The sequence below is a fragment of the Oratosquilla oratoria genome, chromosome 18, assembly GCF_046742065.1.
Source record: "Oratosquilla oratoria isolate Oo_2021 chromosome 18, ASM4674206v1, whole genome shotgun sequence".
Taxonomy (NCBI): Eukaryota; Metazoa; Arthropoda; class Malacostraca; order Stomatopoda; family Squillidae; genus Oratosquilla; species Oratosquilla oratoria.
Window position 1 is genome coordinate 45,138,862 of NC_134794.1, and position 19,667 is coordinate 45,158,528.

At 35.4% G+C, this 19,667-nt stretch overlaps 1 protein-coding gene across 8 annotated transcripts in view; it reads left to right on the forward strand.

Annotated features, from left to right (window-relative positions):
• LOC143035188 (ankyrin repeat domain-containing protein 40-like) overlaps positions 1-19,294 on the forward strand; it is a 62,125-nt gene extending 42,831 nt beyond the window's left edge. For 5 of the 8 annotated variants that reach the window (XM_076201869.1, XM_076201871.1, XM_076201872.1 and 2 more), the window contains 2 exons: positions 6,682-6,826; positions 18,736-19,294. In XM_076201869.1, coding sequence (XP_076057984.1) covers positions 6,682-6,826; positions 18,736-18,919 — 329 coding nt within the window. In that variant the 3' untranslated portion in view covers positions 18,920-19,294. Of the gene's footprint in view, positions 1-6,681; positions 6,827-10,880; positions 10,904-18,735 lie in introns of all 8 variants that reach the window. The other 3 variants (XR_012967296.1, XM_076201875.1, XM_076201870.1) reach the window with 3 other exon arrangements.
• Positions 19,295-19,667: the final 373 nt, after the last annotated feature.

The window sequence follows — 19,667 nt, forward strand, 5'->3', positions numbered from 1 at the left end:
CAGATCTCCTCTTTCTCTTCTTTATTCCAGGGTTGGTAGTTTAAGTTTGTCCAATCTTTGTATGTCAATTTGGAGAATGTCGGTGCCATCTTTGTCATTGCTCTTTGATTTTTTCTAATTTCTTTATGTTCTTTCTAGTACTAGGTGTCCATAGTGTCCCAGCATGCTTCAATTTTGGTTTTATCAATATAACTAATATTTTCTTTACCATTTCTTCATCCATGTAGTCAAAGGCCACTTTCATTGATCTTAATAAATTGAAAGTTTCTCTGACTAATTTGTTGATATGTTTGTCTGGTGTTATGTCATTGGTGATAGTTACTCCTAGGTCCCTTTCCGAGTTGACTTTTTTAACTTCCTTTGTACCAATTTTATATTGTCCCGATATTCTATTTTTGCTTTTTCCAAATTCCATTATACTACATTTCTTGATGTTGAAATTCACTTCACACTTCTGACTTCATTTCCAGATTTTGTCCAGGTCTTCTTGTAGTGATTTGCAATCTTCCTCTGTACTTACTCTCTTTAGTAGTTTTGCATCATCTGCAAAGAAGCTCATATAACATTCCACACTCCATGTCATTTATATATATGGCAAACATTATCAGAGCCAATACAGAGCCTTGTGGGACTCCACTTATCATTTCTTCCTTCTTTGAGTGAGAAATCAATTATCTTGTGTATTTTGTCTGTTAGTTCATCTATACATTCTTTCAATATCCAATTTGCAATTCCATCTGGCCCATGTGACTTTCAGATGTCAAGTTTTTTTATTTGGTCCCTTATTTCTTTGTGGCACCATTATTTCTTTCATTGCAGGGAATCTTTCTCTCTGTCCTTCCTCCCAATTTTGTGAGCTTTGAATTGTGAATACAGATTTAAAATGTTTGATCATAATTTCAGCCATTTCTTTATCATCTATATATTCTTTATTTCCTTTGTGCAGTTTCACTATTTCGTGTTTGTCTTTTAGTTTGTCATTTACATATCTGTAGAATAGTTTAGGTTGGTCCTTGCATTTTTCTATTATGTCTTTTCCATAGTTTCTTTTTTCTTCCCTGCGTATTTTTACATATTCATTTCTCAGTTTGAAGTATGTTTGCCATTTGGTCATTATTTGTCTTTTTTCCATCGTTTCTATCTTTAGCTTCACTACATTTTTTTTGTTATACATACATATACCAAAGACTTTTTCCTCCTTATATGGGGGGTAGCCAAAAAGAAAAAAGCATAGAAACCACTCCCACCCATTCCATTCCTTACATATTTCACTCCCCTCCACTCTTCTCCCTCCCTCTTATCTTGGCACCTCCTGGATGACAGGTCATCCCTGCATCCTGTCCATTGCCCTAGGTCAGAAGCAGTGTTGCAAGACACAGCACATCCACAGCAAGAAAAGGAGAAGAGGGGGAGAATTCCCTTAGGGCTGCATAAAATTTTTTCTCATACACTTTATGTATGCCCTTTTTTGTTTCTTTTTTGATATATATTTATCTGTCCCCTCCCTGTATTTTTCTTTTAATATGTTCCAGTTCTCTTCCATCTTTGTTTCATCATTTAAAAAATTTTCCCAGTTAACATTTTGAATTTTTTTCTTAGTTTTTCAAATTCCATTTTATTGTACATTAGTCTTCCTTTTCTATGTTTCTCATTTCTTCTCACATTGTTTTGTTCTTTTAATTCGAATTCTATTAGTATGTGGTCACTCTTCCCAATTGGTGTCTTGCATTCCATTTTGTCCATGATTTCAGGCTCTGGTGTGAATATTAAGTCTAGTCACGACGGTTCTTCATTGTTTCTATATCTGGTATTTTCCTTCACCCATTTAGTCAATGTGTATTCAATGGTCATATTCAGTAGAATATTTCCCCAAACTTCCTCTCCACCTTTTACTGTCATTTCTTCCCAACATATTTCTTTTGAGTTAAAGTCACCCATAATTACTATGTTTCCTCTTTCTTTCAATAACTCAATTAATGCATTCTTTGTGTCTTCTAGTATTGTGGAATGATCACTATCAGTCCAAGCCTGTGTTTTTCGGGACATGTATACTACTATAAATTTTCTACTTTTCATATATCTGTTTTCAACTTTAATCATAATCAATTCCACATTATTTTTTTCCATTCTATTTTTTGCCCAATGGTTGTATAGACCTTGTCCCACAGTATTTGATGGTAGTGGACCTTTTAAATGTGTCTCTACAATTCCCATTATGTCTGGTTTCTCTATTAACAGATAGTCATTTAATTCGTTTAGTCTAGTAATCATACCATCTATGTATATGTTATTTTTTATTCTTTATTTTCTTCTTTTTTTTTTTTTTTGCTTGTTTTCTTTTTATTGATATACCATTTTCTCAGCCTCAGGATCAGTACTTTCCAAAAAAAAAAGATTCTTTTTCAGTCTCCGTTCTTCTCTTGTTTTTTTTTCATTCGCCTCAATGTGGGAATAGATGCTAAGAGGAGATTGTATGGAGTGATTGTGCCGATAGCACTGTACAGGGCAGAAACATGGAACATAGGAGAGGAAGAGAGGAGTTTGAATGCATTTGAGATGAAGTGCCTGAGAAGTATGATAGGGGTTACTAGGCTGGATAGAGTGAGAAATGAGGAGGTGAGGAGGAGAACAGGGGTAGAAAGGGAGATAGGGTTGATGAAAGAGTATGGGATGGTTTGGACACATGGAAAGAATGAGTGAAGAAATATTAGTAAAAGAGGTGTGGAGGCAGAGGTGGAAGGAGTGAACATGAGGGGATATCCTAGGATGAGATGGATGGATGGGGTAAAAGGGGCATTGGGAAAGAGAGGAATATCTGTTGAGGAAGGACGGGAGAGGACAGAAGATGGGTGAAGGGAGAAGGGTTGTGTATGGATGATGCTGTGATGCATGAGGGGGAGTGGGTGGGGGATAGGGGGTAAGGGAGTATGTATGAGAAATAAATTGTCGCAGCCCAAAGGGATTTCTTCCCGTCTTCTCTTTTTCTGCATGAGGTGACGGAGAGAGGGGGGTCGCCAGATAAATGAAGCGGCCTTGCTGTGGATGTGCTGTGTCTTGTGACACTACTTCTGACCCAGGGCAGTGGACAAGTTGCAGGGATGACCCATCATCCAGGAGGTGCCAAGATAAGAGGGAGGGAAGAGAGTAGAGGGGAGTGGAGTATGTAGGGGATGGAATGGGTGGGAGTAGTTCCTTTGCCTTTTTCTTTTGGCTACCTCCCTTATAAGGGGGGAAAAAAGCCTTTGGTGTATATATGAATGTTCATTTCTAAGTGCCTCTTCTTTCTGTATTTCCTCATCGCTCATTTCCTTGTTTATCCATGCATTTTTATAATTTTCATTATTTGCTAACTTTACTGCTTTTGATAGTACCTCTTCAGCTATCATTTGAGTCCTTAGTTTGATTTTTAGTGGTCTATAGTGTTTTTCTCTAGGGTATTGCCCCGTCCTAAGCACCTCCTCGATATCTTTGTCCAATTCTTGTCTCTCTTCTTGAACCACTTTCAGAATTTCCTTTGCAATTTCTTTCTCTTCTTTTTTCTTTGGTATTTATATACATTATGTTTTTCTTTAATACCATAAACTACAATGCACTTTTTTTTCATCCACTGTCTATTACCCAGGTTTCCTTTCCTTAAATTACTTTAATTACCATTTCTTTAGCATTTTCCTCTGCCTGCTTTTGTACTGTTTCTTTAAATATTATTTTCTGATTTTCTTGTTCATGTTTCCACTGATTTTTTATTTCTAGGAGATCTGTCTCTTTAATTGATTCTCCCACTTTTTCAGTCACTGCTTGTATTTGTTCTTTGACCTCTTTTTTTCAGTTCCTCATTTTTGTTTCTGTCTTCATTTTTCTTTCTTTTGTTATCACTTCTGATCATAGTTCACTTTTTAGGTCATTAAGCTCTGTTCATTTCTTTGTTAGTTTTTTGTAGATTGGTCAATTCTCTGTGCATTGCTCTATAATCTATTCTTAAATCTATTAGTTCCTCCATCAAGTCATTAATGTCTCGATTTCTTAGTACACTGCTATACCTAGTTTCTCTTTCTACATCTAAACCTTTACCTAATATTCCTTTTTCTCTTTGAAACCCTGAAAAAACATTGTTTTCCCACCTTTGAGTTGATTTTGGGGTGTCGTTTAAACAAGTCCTCTTTGGTATCATTCCAAGTGGCAATTTGACTCTGCTCATGTCCAATCCTCTCTTCATTGGTTCATTATTCCTTTTTTCTCCTTTTCCTTCCTCCATTTTATACATTAATACACTTTATCAAACTGGATACTTTTACACCATAGTGGTCACTCGAAAGCTATAACTTCTTCTCCATAAGTACAACCATAAGTGTTTCCTTGATCCTAGCGATAAAGTGCTGCCTTGGAGCTCGTCTGCTAGCCTTCCGTTCGCTCCGACGACGTGAGTGTGTGTGTATATATATATATATATATGTAAATACATACACTCATGGTGAAATGACAAATGGACTTCAATATCTCAAAGTGCAGTGTGTTAAACATAGGGCTACACAACCTCGAAAGCAAATATAACTTAGATAATACATTTTTTAGAGGAAACTGAGTGCAACAGAGACTTGGGAGTTCTAGTGAGTCCTGAACTTTAATCCTGGAAACAGTACATTAGTGCCAGGAATAAAGCTAAAAGAGCATTAGGTTTCATTGCTAGGACAGTTACGAACAGAAGTGCGGAGGTAATTATCAAACTCTAGACCCATGCTTGACTATGTGGTACAGTTTTGGTCTCCATCCTATAGAATGGACATCAATTCACTAGAATCAGTACAGAAGAGAAGAGGAGAATGACCAAAAGGTACATGAGCTCAGAAATTTACCTTCTGAGAGGCACACCTTAACTTACACTCTCTGGGAAGACGCAGAGTATGTGGTGATCTAATAGAGGTGTTCAAGTTGATCAAAGGCACAAGGATGATGCAAACAAGGTCATCATATTAAGACAACAGGGCAAGACTCATGGTAATGGATTTGAGTTGGACAGTTTTAGACTAGGAAAAAAAATATGCAAGGACTGGTTTAGTAATAGGGTAGTCAGTGAATGGAATAGACTTAGTAACTATGTATTAAGTGTTGAAACTATCGGTTGTTTCAAGAAATGGTTAGACAACTTTATGGATGGGAATGACAGGTGGTAATGGACATGAAACTGCATAGTGTACACCTTATGGTCTCTTTCAGTGCAGCCTCCTTCATTATTATGTTCTTATATATATATGTATATATATATATATATTATAATAATAATAATCACTGACAGGAGACCTTGTGGTCCACAACTAGGTCAGATGCAAAAAAATATAGTAATGATAAATAATGATAATCAAGCAAATGATAATCAGACAAAGATTTTTTTGTGTGTATTTTGACAAGTAAATACATAATAATACATCTTTATGCTTTTTGACAATGACAGCTATGACTTTGACTCATGTTTAGATTATTTGCAGTCAAATCCACAGTTACATGAGTCAAATTTGGACAAAAAGTGAAACTTAAAGAAAAAAAAATATCTTCATCTGTTCTGACACTACAAAGCAAAGTCGATAAATTTTGCTCCCTCCCACTGGAACCACATAACTCGGATCCCTTAAGTTGGTGAAGAGACAACCACAACTCATATCCTGAACTTGGAAAAGTTTCCAACAAAATGCATTGTCCAATTTATGTATATACATACATATACCAAAGGCTTTTTCCCCCTTACATGGGGGGTAACCAAAAAGAAAAAGGCACAGAAATCACTTCCACCCATTTCATTTCCTATATATTCCACTCCCCTCCATCCTCCTCCCTCCCTCCTATCTTGGCACCTCCTGGGACCCAAAACAGAGCCCTGGGGAACTCCACTAGAAATACTCCCCCATTTGAATTTTACACCATTTATGATGACCTGCTGTCGTCTGTCATTGATCCAAGTTCTAATCCATTCTAACACTTTTCCTCCTATGCCATGGGCTTTGATTTTATTTGGTAGTCTCTAGTGGGGCACCTTGTCAAACTCCTTGCTAAAGTCAAGGTAAATAACATTGTAACTATCATTGTAAATAACATTGTCACTATCATACTTTAGAGTAAAAAGATAGATTAGTCACAAATGACTTACCTTTGGAGGATCCATGCTGTGAGTCACAAATCAAATTATGTCTCTTGATGTGATCTATAATTCTATCAACTATTATTGATTGAAGCATATATATAATATATATGCATACATGTATATATATATATATATAATTAATATATATACAGTATATATATATATTTCTAAACAGAAATATAGTAGCACATTTGTAAATGACACACAGGAAACCCACAGTCAGAGAAAATAAACTTCGAATAAAGAAGATTCCTATATTTCGGCTATCAACTGTAGCCCTCTTCAGGAAAGTACGAAGTTTATTTTCTCCGACTGTGGGTTTCCTGTGTGTTATATATACATATATATATATACATATATGTATATATATATATGTATATATAATATATATATATATGTATATATATTATAAAACATGATTATGTATGTATGTATATATATATGTATATGAAAACATATTTTGCTTACCAAATAATTTAGATAGCTTTCAGGAACTGCATAGGAAAGTAAGACAAAATTGTAATACCTTTTCTATTTCATACTTTCAACAGAAATAATTTTGAAGATTAGAGTAGCCAGTGATGATCCAGATTTTATCGAGGTGGACCTAAAGAGGGCAGAACTTACCTATGGTTACTTACTGACAGTTTGCTCACGTGAGCTAGCCATAAATGCACAACATGTGGAAAGAATTAGGTAAGGATTTATATTGATTTGTCTCATGCTTTGTTGGTATAATTTGCACAGGGTGTTATTGCTGTTATTGATGTATTCTTAAGTGGGTGATACCGAGAGATCTTGGGAGAATGGTACCATTATTAATATTTAGTGAATTGCTATTTGGCAATGATATGAGGAGCTAAGAGGAGAGAGAAACAAATGAGTGATGAATGGGAAAGGATGGTGTTGGGGTGGTTGCATGCTTTGGCTGGTTACCTCCTTCAAGGGGGAAGTGGCCCTTTGCTTTGGTTATGTAATTATTCAATTTGATTCTGGGTAACACTGATAGATTTAATTTCATGTAAGGGACATAACCATAGCAAAAAATGATAAGATTGTTTTAATCAACCCTATCACTGTGGCAACATATTCATTATATTTTATTGTGGCTGGTGTTAGATTATTTTATTCAGCTTAGGAGGTTTAACTGTAACAACAGGTTGAATAATATCTCAGTGTCTTTGCTGGTGATCATTTTTTCTAGATTTTTTTATCTGGCTGATACCAGATAATTTTATTCTGCAGAAGTAGAATGGTGGTCTAATTGAGAAGTTGTTAGAGGAGAGGTGTATATTTTCCCTTGTTATTTGGGTTAGAGGGAGGGTGACCATATTAGGGTGGCTACTGTAAATGAATATGTTTAAATTGGGGAATTGTTCTAGTATTTTCTTTCCTCTTTTATATGCTGTTTGCATGTTAAAGCAGATTGGTTGGTTTGTATTCATGTCACCTATCAGTATGTGATTTGTTAATGAGGTGAGAGGTTGGAGTTGAGGGATGTAGCCCCAGAGGGCTTTTGTGCTGGATGGTATATAAAGATATTAGATGTTAGAAATGGCATTAAATCCACAGCTCAACCTTGGTGAAGTACATTTTTTGAAACTAGTAAACTGAGAAGATTAGGAGAGAAACAAAGAGAGTAATTGGTAAGGAACAGTATGGGTCAAATTTTTGTGGTAAGGCAGATTTGTGAGAAGATTTTGGCAACAGGTAAGGATGTTTCTTTTGGGCCTTTATGGATTTGGAGAAGGGTTATGACAGGATAGACAGGGAGCCACTGTGGGAGGTATTGCAGAAATATGGGATTGGGGTAAAGCTGTTAAGAGGAGTCAAGAGTTTTTATGAGAGAGTGAGTGATTTGTAGTGAAGGTGGGACTGTGTCAAGGCTGAGTCATGTTGCCATGGCTGTTCAATGTGTATATGGATAGGGTGGTATGGGAGGTAAATGTGAGGGTTATGGGCAGAGGACTAGAGATGGTTGTAGATAGTAGAGAGAAGTGTGAAGTGAGGCAGTTGTATGTGGATGACACTGCACTGGTAATAGGGTCAGAGGACAGATTAAGGCAGTTAGTGATGGAGTTTGGGAAGGTATGCAATGGAAAGTTGAAGGTAAATGTTAGTAAATGTAAGGTGATGAGACATGCTAAAGGGGAGAGGATGGTAGTGAGTTGGAAGTAAGTTTAAAATAATTGAGGCTGGAGGAAGGGGACAGTTTTGGGTATTTGGTAGGAAATGGAGTAGTGTGGGTGGAGGTAGACTGTAGATTGAGAGAAGAAAGTAAATGTCTTGGGGGATTGAAAAGTGTCATGAGAAAAAGGTATCTGGGAATGGATGCAAAAAAGAAGATTATATGAAGGGGTGATCATGCCTATATGACACTGTATGGGGTAGAGACTTGGATTTTAAGAGGCAGAAAGGAAAAAATTATATGTATTTACCTAGTTGTATTTTAGGCCTTTCTTGGTTAGCAACATGACTCCTCCACCCTGTTTTGTTTCTATGTTTCTGATTTATGTTTTGTTTGGCCTCTATACTATATGGTAATAAATGTCTCCAGTATATTATATCTGTTAATTTCTATTATTGTATGTTTACCTTTAATTTTTTGTTCAAACCATTTCCTCAGTCTCAAGTCCATCACTCTCCAAAAAAACTCCTTCTTTTCTTCTCTGTTCTTTTCTCATTCTTTTCCTTAGCTTCCTCTTCCTCATCACTCAATTCCTTTATTATCTATAAAGTTTTGTATTTATTACTTTTTGCTTGTCTTCCTGCATTTGTTAATATTTCTTCCACTATCCTCTACGAATAAATTTTTACTTTGAGAGGTCTATTCTCTTCAGAATATTTTCCCATTCTGTAAATTTCTTCAATTCCCTTTTAAAGCCCTTGTGCCTCCTGTATTTCTTTTAGTATTTCCGTCACTATATTCTTCTCTTTTTCCCTTTGGAACCTTATTAGTCCATGTTTTTCTTTGATGCCATAGATTACAATACATTTTTTTTTGTCTATTGGATCTTTTACCAAATCTCTTTTTTCCTTTATTACTTCTATCACAGTGTCCTTTGTACTTTTGTTCATTTCTTCTTAGACTATTTCTTTAAATAGTATTTTTTTTTTCTTTCATTTTTTTTTTTTTTTTTATTTATTTCTTTTTTAATTTTTTTATATAGTTTCACCAACTTTGCCTACCTCTGTTTGTATCTTCTCATTAACTTCCCTCAACAAAGTTTCATTTATATTTGTGTCATACTTTTTCATCATAATTATAATAGTGCATTTTCCTTTCTCAATTCACTCACTTCTTTGTATATTTTTATGTTCCCTTTTCTGTTCAACAATTTTCCTTTTCATTTCAAATATTTCTTGGTTTATTAGTATGCTTTTGAGGTCCATAATTACAAAAAAAAATTCTAACCACTCCCAAAGCCATTTCATACTCACTCATATCTAATCTCCTTTTGGTTGTCTCAGCGTATGTTGGGTGACCATCCTTATTATCTATTTCCCTTTTTTTTTTTTTTTTTTTTTTTTTTTTTTTTTTTTTTTTTTTTTTTTTTTTTTTTTTTTTTTTTTTTTTTTTTTTTTTTTTTTTTTGCTAAACTTAATCACTTTGCTACATCATGGTTACACACACCATCACCCCCCTCCGTCTGTTTACAACTAGGTAAAGCGCCACTGTTTGGTCGATGAATCACTAGACATGAAGTGTCTTGAGAAACATGGTAGGAGTTACAAGGTTGGATAGATTGAGAAATGAGGGTGGAAAGGGAACTGGCAGATAGAGCTGATGTAAGATTATGTGGATGGATTGGACACATGAAAAGAATGAGTGAAGAAAGATTAGCAAAGGAAGCATGGAAAACAGAGGTAAATGTAAGGAACTTGAGGACGGCTGAGGATGAGATGGATAGATGGGGTGAAAGGGGCTTTGAGCAAGAGAGGAATATTTATTGAGCAAGGAAGAGAGAAGACAGGGGATTGGGGTGAGTGGATGTGCTGTGTCTTGCTGCTTTGCTGCTGACCCAGGCGGTGGACAGGAGACAGAGATGACCTTTCATCCATGAGGAGCTAAGATAAGAGGGAAACAATGGTGGTGAATGTGAGTGGAATGGGTGGGAGTGGGTGCCTGCCTTAACTTGGCCACATCCTTTATAAGGGGAAGAAGTCCTTGGTATAGAGATAAATAGTAATCTTTATGTTAATAGGAAGATAGTTGAATGATAATAAATGTTGCCTCAAGTTTGACTGACTAGAAACCTGCAGCCCCACAGTGGCTGGCAGCAGTCCTCAGGCCCTCCCATAGACATCTGGGAAGAAACTTTGTACCCTTGTTTGTGTTATTGTAGTGTGAGACTGTTTTTATATCACTAGCTGAAAGTAGTAGGATGGAAGCAGTCTGGTTGTCAGCTCTTGTTATGTGAGAAGGTGGAGGAAATACTGTGGAGAGGTCTTGGACTCAGTCTGGAGACTGGAGAGTGTCGGCCACTTGGAGCTGCATCCCTAGAGGAACAATACACTATAGTTTCACAAGTGTAGAGAACAAGAGAATTTTTTCCAGTATTTATATTTAACTTATTTATTCACTTTCATATATTAGCATAATTTCTACAGCCCAACACCAGCAGAGAGTGCCCCTCAAAAAAGATAGCATTACTATTTCATTTGAATGTATATTACTATCAGTCATTGTAGACTTTTTTTTCAAAGTTAATCACTATTCTTATCTTTATGTAATGTTTGCATTTTTTAGAGTTCTGGTGGAGAACCATAAAGGTAGTTATTAAGTTTCTGAATTGTAGAGGAAAATGTAGACTGATTTACAACAATTAGATGATGGTAGATTGATGTGTAGTATTGATTTCACCAAATCACTTTCTCAGATACATTGTTCACATTAAAATTTTGCAATATAGATTTTAAACAAAGGATGTCTTTGTATGACATATTATAACAGTTTTGAAAATCAGTTTTGTAATTGATCATGTCTATTACCACATGAATTTTTCTGATGGAAAATTCATTTAGCCTCTTCATGGTGGCTGACTTTCTGAATTTTCTTTTGGTTTAGAGAATAATGGCTGGTGCCTGCATGTGATATTCCTGTGAAATGGACATCATAGCTAAGCTCCATTCCACCTATCTTCAAAATCTTTCAAGACCCTCACTTTCAAATAGAGGAATGGCTCTGAGGAACTGACATTCAATCTCTGTAGCAGGCCCGAGATATCTCTGTCAGTTTTGACTGTCCAGTTGTAATGTTGGGGTTCTGGAATTTTGTAGGTTTAGAGGGTTAGAAACATATGAATCAGGGAAATCATTAATCTAATTAGATGTAGGCCATAGGACATATCACCCCTGGAGCCCCTCATGTAATGCGTACATGACTCCTCACAGTCATAAGCAGTCGAAGAGGAAGGTGATGGCGACAGTGAGCTCCAAACTAGTGCTTTGTTGCTATTACAGGAAAAATGCCTTGTTGTCATTTTTGGGGTAAAACTATGTTTTTGTGGGACTGGCAAGGTATGTATCCAGTCCAGTTCTTAGAATTATAGTTTTAGCACAAAATGGAAAGTAACAAAGAAGAAATAAGGATTAACGAATCAACTAAGAGGGGACTGGATATATCCAGAGTTGAGTCCCCATTGGGAGTTAAAAAAAAAAAAGTCTAAACGATACTCCGAAAACGACTAGTAGGTACATCAATGATGATTTATTCTTGGGATTTAGGAGACAAGGGGAAACTATGGATAAAACTTTGGACACTGATAGAGATATTAGGATTAGCAGAGCAATAAGGAATCGAGAAATTAACAACTTAGCAGGAGAATTGATTGATTTAAAGTTAGACTATAAAGCTTTAAAACTAGAGGTATCCAACTTATGCACAACTAACAAGGTGATACTAAGACAATTAGATAAGCTAAAAAGTGAACTGAGTGCAATAAAAAGAGAACATGAAAGAAAGGAAAATGAAGTTAGAAATACAAACAAAGAACTGAAGAAGGAGGTTGAAGAATAATTACAAGCAATAACTGAAAAGATGGAAGAATCAATCAAAGAGACCGATCTGAATGAAATAAAAAAATCAGTGGAAAAAGGAACGTGAAAATCAAAAACTCTCATTCAAAGAAATAATAAAGCTGGAGGTAGAAGAGAATGCAAAGGAAACAGTGATCAAGGAGATCAAAGAAAAGTAAAATTGGGTGAGAGACAGTGGACAAAAAGAAATGCATTGTGGTTTAAGATACCAATGAAAAACACAATACAGACGCTCCTCTACTTACGTTCATTCGTTTTACGTTTTTTCGATTTTACGTTTGAACCGACTGTAAAAAAAAAATTGTAAAAATAATTTTTTTGAGTGAATTTTTTTAGTTTAACGCGCTCCGTAGTTCAAACGATACTTGCGCATGACGCTGCGTCCATTGTTTACATTTTACAAACAACAAACTAAACATGCCTTGCCTCATCCTCCTCATCCTCCTCCCCCTCCTCCTCTACCATCTCAATTTATGTTGCTTGAATTTAATTTATTTGAAATTGATGTTATTATTTTACAATGTTATATGTATAATTAATGATTTAGGGGTGTTTTATAAGATACGGTAATAGAATTTACGGATGTATAGTACAATAACAACTTACGTTCATTTTCAACTTACGTTTGGCCATTCGGAACGTAACTAAAACGTAAGTTGAGGAGCGTCTGTATACCCAAATATGAAAGAGAAAAAGAAGAGAAAGAAATTGCAAAAGAGACATTAAAAGTAGTTCAAGACGAGGGACAGAATCTGGGAAAGGAAATCGATGACATACATAGGATAGGTACATACTCAAAAGAAAAATACTACAGACCAATGAAAATCAAACTAAGAACTCAAATGATAGGAGAAGAAATACTATCAAAAGTGGCAAAACTAGCAAACAGTGAAAAATACAAAAATGTGTGGATTAAAAAAGAAATGAATGAAGTGGAATTAGGGAAAGATAGAGCACTGAGAAGTGAAGCCAAGGAAAAAAAAATGAGAAAAGAATGGAGACTGAATTTTTTTTTTTTTTTTATCTATTTGTTTATTTATTTATTTATTTATTTATTTATTTATTTATTTATTTTTGAGAGAGAGAGAGTGCTGGATCTGAGACTGAGAAAATGGTACATCAGAAAAATGGAAACATAAACCAAAAAAAGAGAAGAAAAGAAAAAATTAAAAGTGGCATATACAAACATGGATGGTATGATTTCTGGAATAAATGAATTGAATGACTGTCAATAGAGAAACCTGACATAATGGGCATTATGGAGACCAAACTAAAAGGTCCTATACAATCAAGTATGGTGGTTTAAGTTTTATACAACCTTTGATCAAAAAATAGAATGGACAAAGAAGGGGAGGAGTCATGGTATTGACTAGAAAGGACCTAAATGTAATTAAGGCAACAGAAGGAAAAGATAATGTGGAATTGATCACAGTTAAGGTAAAAAATAGCAGTATGAAAAGTAGAAAGTTCATAGTTGTATATGTGCCCTCAAAAACTAAGAGTTGGACTGAGAGCAAACACTCAAAATTACTAGAAGACACAAAGAATGAATTAACCAAGACACTGAAATGTGGAGAAAACATAGTAATTATGGGTGACTTTAAAGCAAAGGAAATAAATTAGGAAGAATTGACAATGGGAGGTGGAGAGGAACACTGGGGCAACATCCTACTGGATATGACCATCGATTACACATTGACTCAATGGGTCAAAGAAAACACTAGATATAGACAAAATGAAGAACCATCAAGACTAGACTTGATATTCACCTCTGAGCCTGAAATTGTGGAATAAACTATAAGACACTAATTGGAAAGAGTGACCACATATTAATGGAGATTGAGCTTAAGGAATAAAATGTTGTGAGAAGGAATGAGAAACAGAGAAGGAAGATTAATGTACAACAAAACTGGCTTTTTAAAACTTAGAATTTTTTTTCAAAATGATAATTGGGAAAAATTTGCAAACAATGAAACAAAGATTGAAGAGAAATGGAACATTGTTAAAGAAACATATAAGGAGGGTGCAGATAAACATGTGCCTAAGCAGAAACAGAAAGGGGTGTACATAAAATGCTGGTATAATAAAAAGTGTAGTGATGCTAAAGATGGAAGAGAATCTTGGAAAAGATGGAAAAGAGACAAAAAAGTGACTAAATGGCAAACATACATCAAACTGAAAAATGAATATGTGGACATATGCAGAGAGGAAAAAAGAAACTATGAAAAAGATATAATAGCAAAATGCAAAGATCAACCTAAACTATTTTACAGATATGTAAATGATAAACTAAAAGACAAGCATGAAATAGTGAAACTGCATGAAGGAAATAAAGAATACACAGAAGATGTAGAAATGGCTGAAGTAATGACCAAACACTTTAACCCTTTTCATACAGTGATGCCTATGTAGGCATCATGAGGAGCAAGTGGGTACGCGAGGATGCCAACGTCGGCGTCTTGATTATATTTATTGTAGTCGTACCTGCGTGACCCCCATACTCTGTAAACTGGCTTCATCATATTTTCTATGGTTATCAAAATTCACGGGTGAAAGAGAACGAGCAATAGAGCAGTGACTTTATTTTCTATAATGCGAGTATTATGACGCAACATCGCACGTATTGAAGGGGTTAAGTCTGTATTTACAGTTGAAAGCTCACAAATGTGGGATGATGGTCACGAAGAAGGATCCCCCAAAATGATGGAAATAATGGTGACACAGAAAGAAATAAGGGACCAAATAAAGAAACTTGATATCAGAAAGTCACATGGGCCAGACGGAATAGTGAACTGGGTATTAAAAAAATGTGTAGATGAACTCACAGATAAAATACACAAGATAATTAACTTTTCACTGAAGGAAAAGTACCACAAGACTGGAAAAATGCAAATATTTTACCAACATATAAGGGAGGAGATAAAGCAAATCCAACAAACTGTAGACTGGTATCCCTTACAAGCACAATTGCAAAAATTTGTGAAGGAGTTATAAAAAAATAAATGGACTAAACACATGGAAGAGAACAAAATACTAAACTTCACCCAATTTGGATTTAGAAGTGGAAGATCATGTACTACAAACTTAATATGCTTTTACTCAAGATTGGTAGATATAATACAAGAAAGAGATGGCTGGGCAGACTGTGCCTTCCTGGACTTACAAAAGGCTTTTGACAAAGTACCACACAAAAAGCTACTAAGAAAAATTGAAACAATAGGTGGAATACAGGGAAAATTATTGGAATGGATGAAAGACTTCTTGAATGGAAGAAAAATGAGAGTGGTACTTAGAGAAAAGAACTGAAATTGGGTAAACATAATAAGTGGAATTCCCCCAAGGCTCTGTGTTGGCTCTGATAATGTTTGCTGTTTATATAAACAACATGGATGAAGGAATTGAATATTATATAAACTTCTTTGCAGATGATGCAAAACTATTGAAGAGAGTAAGTAAAGAAGAAGATTGCAAATCTTTTCAAGAAGACCTGGACAAAGTCTGGAAATGGAGTATAAAGAATGAAGTGAATTTTAACATTAAGAAATGTAGTATAATGGAATTTGGAAAAAGTAAAAATAGAATATTCGGTCAATACAAAATTGGAACAAAGGAAGTTACAAAAGTAAACTCATAAAGAGATCTAGGAGTAATTATCTCAAACAACATGTCACCAGACAAACATGTAAACAAAATAGTTTGAGAAACCTACAATTTACCGGTAATAAGATCAATGAAAGTGGCCTTTAACTACATGGATGAGGAAATGGTAAAGAGAATACTAGTTACACTGATAAGACCAAAATTAGAATATGCAGCATCACTATGGACACCCAGTACAATAAAAACATAAAGAAACTAGAAAGATTTCAAAGAGCATTGACAAAGATGGCACAAACACTTAGCAAGTTGATATATGAACAAAGATTGGACAAACTAAACTTACTAACTCTGGAGCAAAGAAGAGAAAGAGGCGATTTGATAACCATCTACAGAATTATGAAAGGGATGGAAATCCTTGATAGAAATGATCTACTTTAATGGGACAGAAGAAATAGAAGAGGACACAAGAAGAAACTTAAAAAAGACAGTTACAGAAGAGATTTGAAAAAGAACAGTTTTTCACACAGAGTACCGTAATAGATACATGGAATAAACTGAAAGAGAAAATAGTGAGTGCTAAAACTATACATGATTTTAAGAAAGAACTGGATGTGGAAAGATACAGCTGTGGGTCACTACAAACATAGCTCTTCCCCTGCAAAATACAACCAGGTAAATACATGTACAAGTCCACCTTTTCCACCCTGCCACACCCTTCAGGTTTTAGCGGGTAATGAGGCGTGCCTGGTGTGGGTTATTTCCCTTGTCCAAGTCCATGAGTATTGAGCTAGGACTGAGTTATTGAAAAAAACTTGCATTCTTTGAGTAACTGGGAGAGTGGGATAGTCATATGAAACAGGGAATCTTAGATAATTAATGATGCCCAATATGAGAAATTGGCTGGGGTAGGAGACAACATATAAGAGGTTAGGTGAATAAAACCAATTTCAGGAGCCAGGAATGTGAGAGCACTTGAGGAGGGTTTGTGCCATAAGAAGCATCAAGGCATCATTATAAGCTGTAATGCCCTCCATGTAGGTTAGTCCTTATATGTGCTCACTCAGAAGAATTGTGAAATAGTGTTGATAAATTGGAATAAGATTAGTAGTCATAGAAGGATTTTGGTAGGAATGGGGAATTTTGTGCAGTGTGGATTAGTGTAATATGTGATTATACTCTGTAACGTCCTCTATGCAGGTGTATGAACAGCATCACTGGCATCCAGAAACCAATTCATTCAACTACATCTACATGAAATATACTTGTTAGGAAGGAGGGGAAAAGGATAAGGTCTGGCCTCTGTCACCCACCACAAGATAGGGATATGAGTTAATACAAGTAGAATTATTGCCTGTTGTAGAATGATTGGTGATCAGAGAAACCTTTTGCTTCAAGAACGGCCAGATGATCATTATGCATAATGACCCAATTAACCACATTGTTTTATGTAACTCAATTATTTATTCACTGATTAGGTGATGATTATTTCCCAGTGCTGAATTCCTCAGACCATTACTACCACAAAATAGATAAAAGTGAAAAATGTATTGTAATTCTTGTGATTATTTGTCAGGGAGGCAATCAATTTTTTTTCCCAAGGCATAATTTGGTTTCCATGTAAAGCAAAGGTGATCAGTGAATAAATAATTTTTTTATTTTAATTAGCCAAATTTTCTTTCACTGGTATTACCTGGGTTCAAGCACTAGTGAGATTTTAACCATCTGTTCTCATAAAAAGTGAATATGAATACAGGGTATTACACAGTCAGCACCCAAAGTGGTGGAAAGAAAGAGTGTGGGAAGCAGAAGCAGATGGAAGGAACTTGAGGGGTAAACCAAAAGTGAGGTGGATGGGGTGAAGGGGATATGGAATGTAAAAGGAATGTTTGTCAAGGAAGGAAGGGATTCACACTGGCATGTTTACATTCAGGACACCATCTGGAATTGAAACAGTACCAACACAGGATAGATTCAAACAACAAACAGATTCAAACTACTCTAATTTTAACCACCATACAGAAGACATAGAGTGCCTCATTCTGCAATGCTCCACGCTAACAGCAACACATTGTATCTTTCCTAAGTGACTCATGGACTTGCTCAAAGTCTGTTGCTGGTTATGTAGAAGCTTTGGGTACCCTGCAAGAGAGACCTGGGGGAACAGACTGACTGACCACATTTTAATAAAGTGGTTGTAAATTGGTGAGGAAATGATGTAGCCCAAATGGATTTCTTCTTGTTGGATCTGTATATTTCTAGAGTGGATGAAGGGGAAGTGTGGATGTTATCATATAATGAAATGATGGTGGAGGGGTAAACCACTTTTTGGCTGTTGAGCCTGCTGTGGAGGTGCTGTCTTGCCTCTGACCTGATCATGTGTGGCAAGGGATAGAGATGACCCTGCATCCACAAAAAGGTGAGATGAGAGGGGCAGCGAATGGGATGTTTGGATGGGTGTGGGATAGATTTAGGATTGGAGTGGAATAGGTATGAGTAGGTGTATGCCTTTGACTTGGTTACCTTCCTTATAAGGGGAAAGAAGTCCTTGGTGTATAGGTAAAATTATTATGCTTTAATTTGACCACCTTCCTTGAAAGAGAGCATAGACCTTTTGATATATGTATGTATATGTAGAACTCTCACTGTAACACTAACTTTGATTTTTGTAATTTTGTATAAGAAATTTAGATTAGAAAATGATCTGAATTAATGATGATAAAGTTTGATTTAAATCTGTGGGTGTTCAGGTGTTAGATAACCTTGGTAGTTTCTTTAGTTCCAGCTCTCTCAAGAGATACCAACAGTCATGTGAGAGCAAAAGTATTCCGTATTTAGTATATGTAAAAAGGTCTTTGATGTTGTCTTGATGAGGTTCATTGAGTGTTGTGACAAACTTTGTTTCTATGAAAAACTTTTCATTGCAGATGTTGTTCTATTTTATATAGCTTATTCTTCACTTTTTGCAGGAAACTCCCAAACACACGTCTTAGGAATGATAAAGATGTTAAAAGGCTGAAAGATTTTGAAGAACTTGAAGTTGTTCTGACAACCAAAAAGTCATCAACCCAAAACTTTGGTAAAAATACATCAACTTCTAAGAATAGCTATCAGTCAATAGCATCCTTCAGAAATCAAACCATTTTGTATTAATTAACTTTCTTTGAACTTTTGTATAATTTTTTTATTGTCTTTGTTGTGATAAAGAATGTTATGTCAGGCATGGCCAAGCTGAAATGAGATATTTCAGTATTTATGAATATTCTGTAGAGTAACACTTAACTTAAGTGATTTTTTTGACAGATACAATACCATCCACAAGAATTCCATTTCATGGTAACTGAAGAACTTGTAGATCCTGTCTTGTATGTTTCCATACAATCTACCCTTGGTTAGGATATTGGTGAGTTTTAGGCATGAAGGGGCATGAATAGCTTTATATCCTGTTTATCATTAGACAGTTTTTGGTTGTATACATAAAGATGTTATGATACAGTGACTTAATAAAATTGTGTCCTTTATATCGACTCCATAGACTTTTTTTTACTAACTATGCCATAAAGACATCTTAACTTTCCAATGAACACAGATTGTGTGGAACATACAGCAAGGTTTACTAAGTTTTCTGCTTATTAGATATGTGTAGTGGCTTTGAATTCGCTGCACTTGTGATGAGTATTGGGTGCATGTAGGAAGCAGTACCAACTTTTTGGCATATTTGTAATGTCACTGTATCCTGAATCGGGTATTGCTCCTAAGTTATGTATGAAAAATATTACTAGCCATCATTGATACTCAGATTAACAATTCAGTTCTGTTACTGTCTTAATAAGTGTAGTTCTGTGTGAAAATAACAGTAATAAGCGTGCTGAAAGTATCCTCAATGAAGTAACTTTAGATA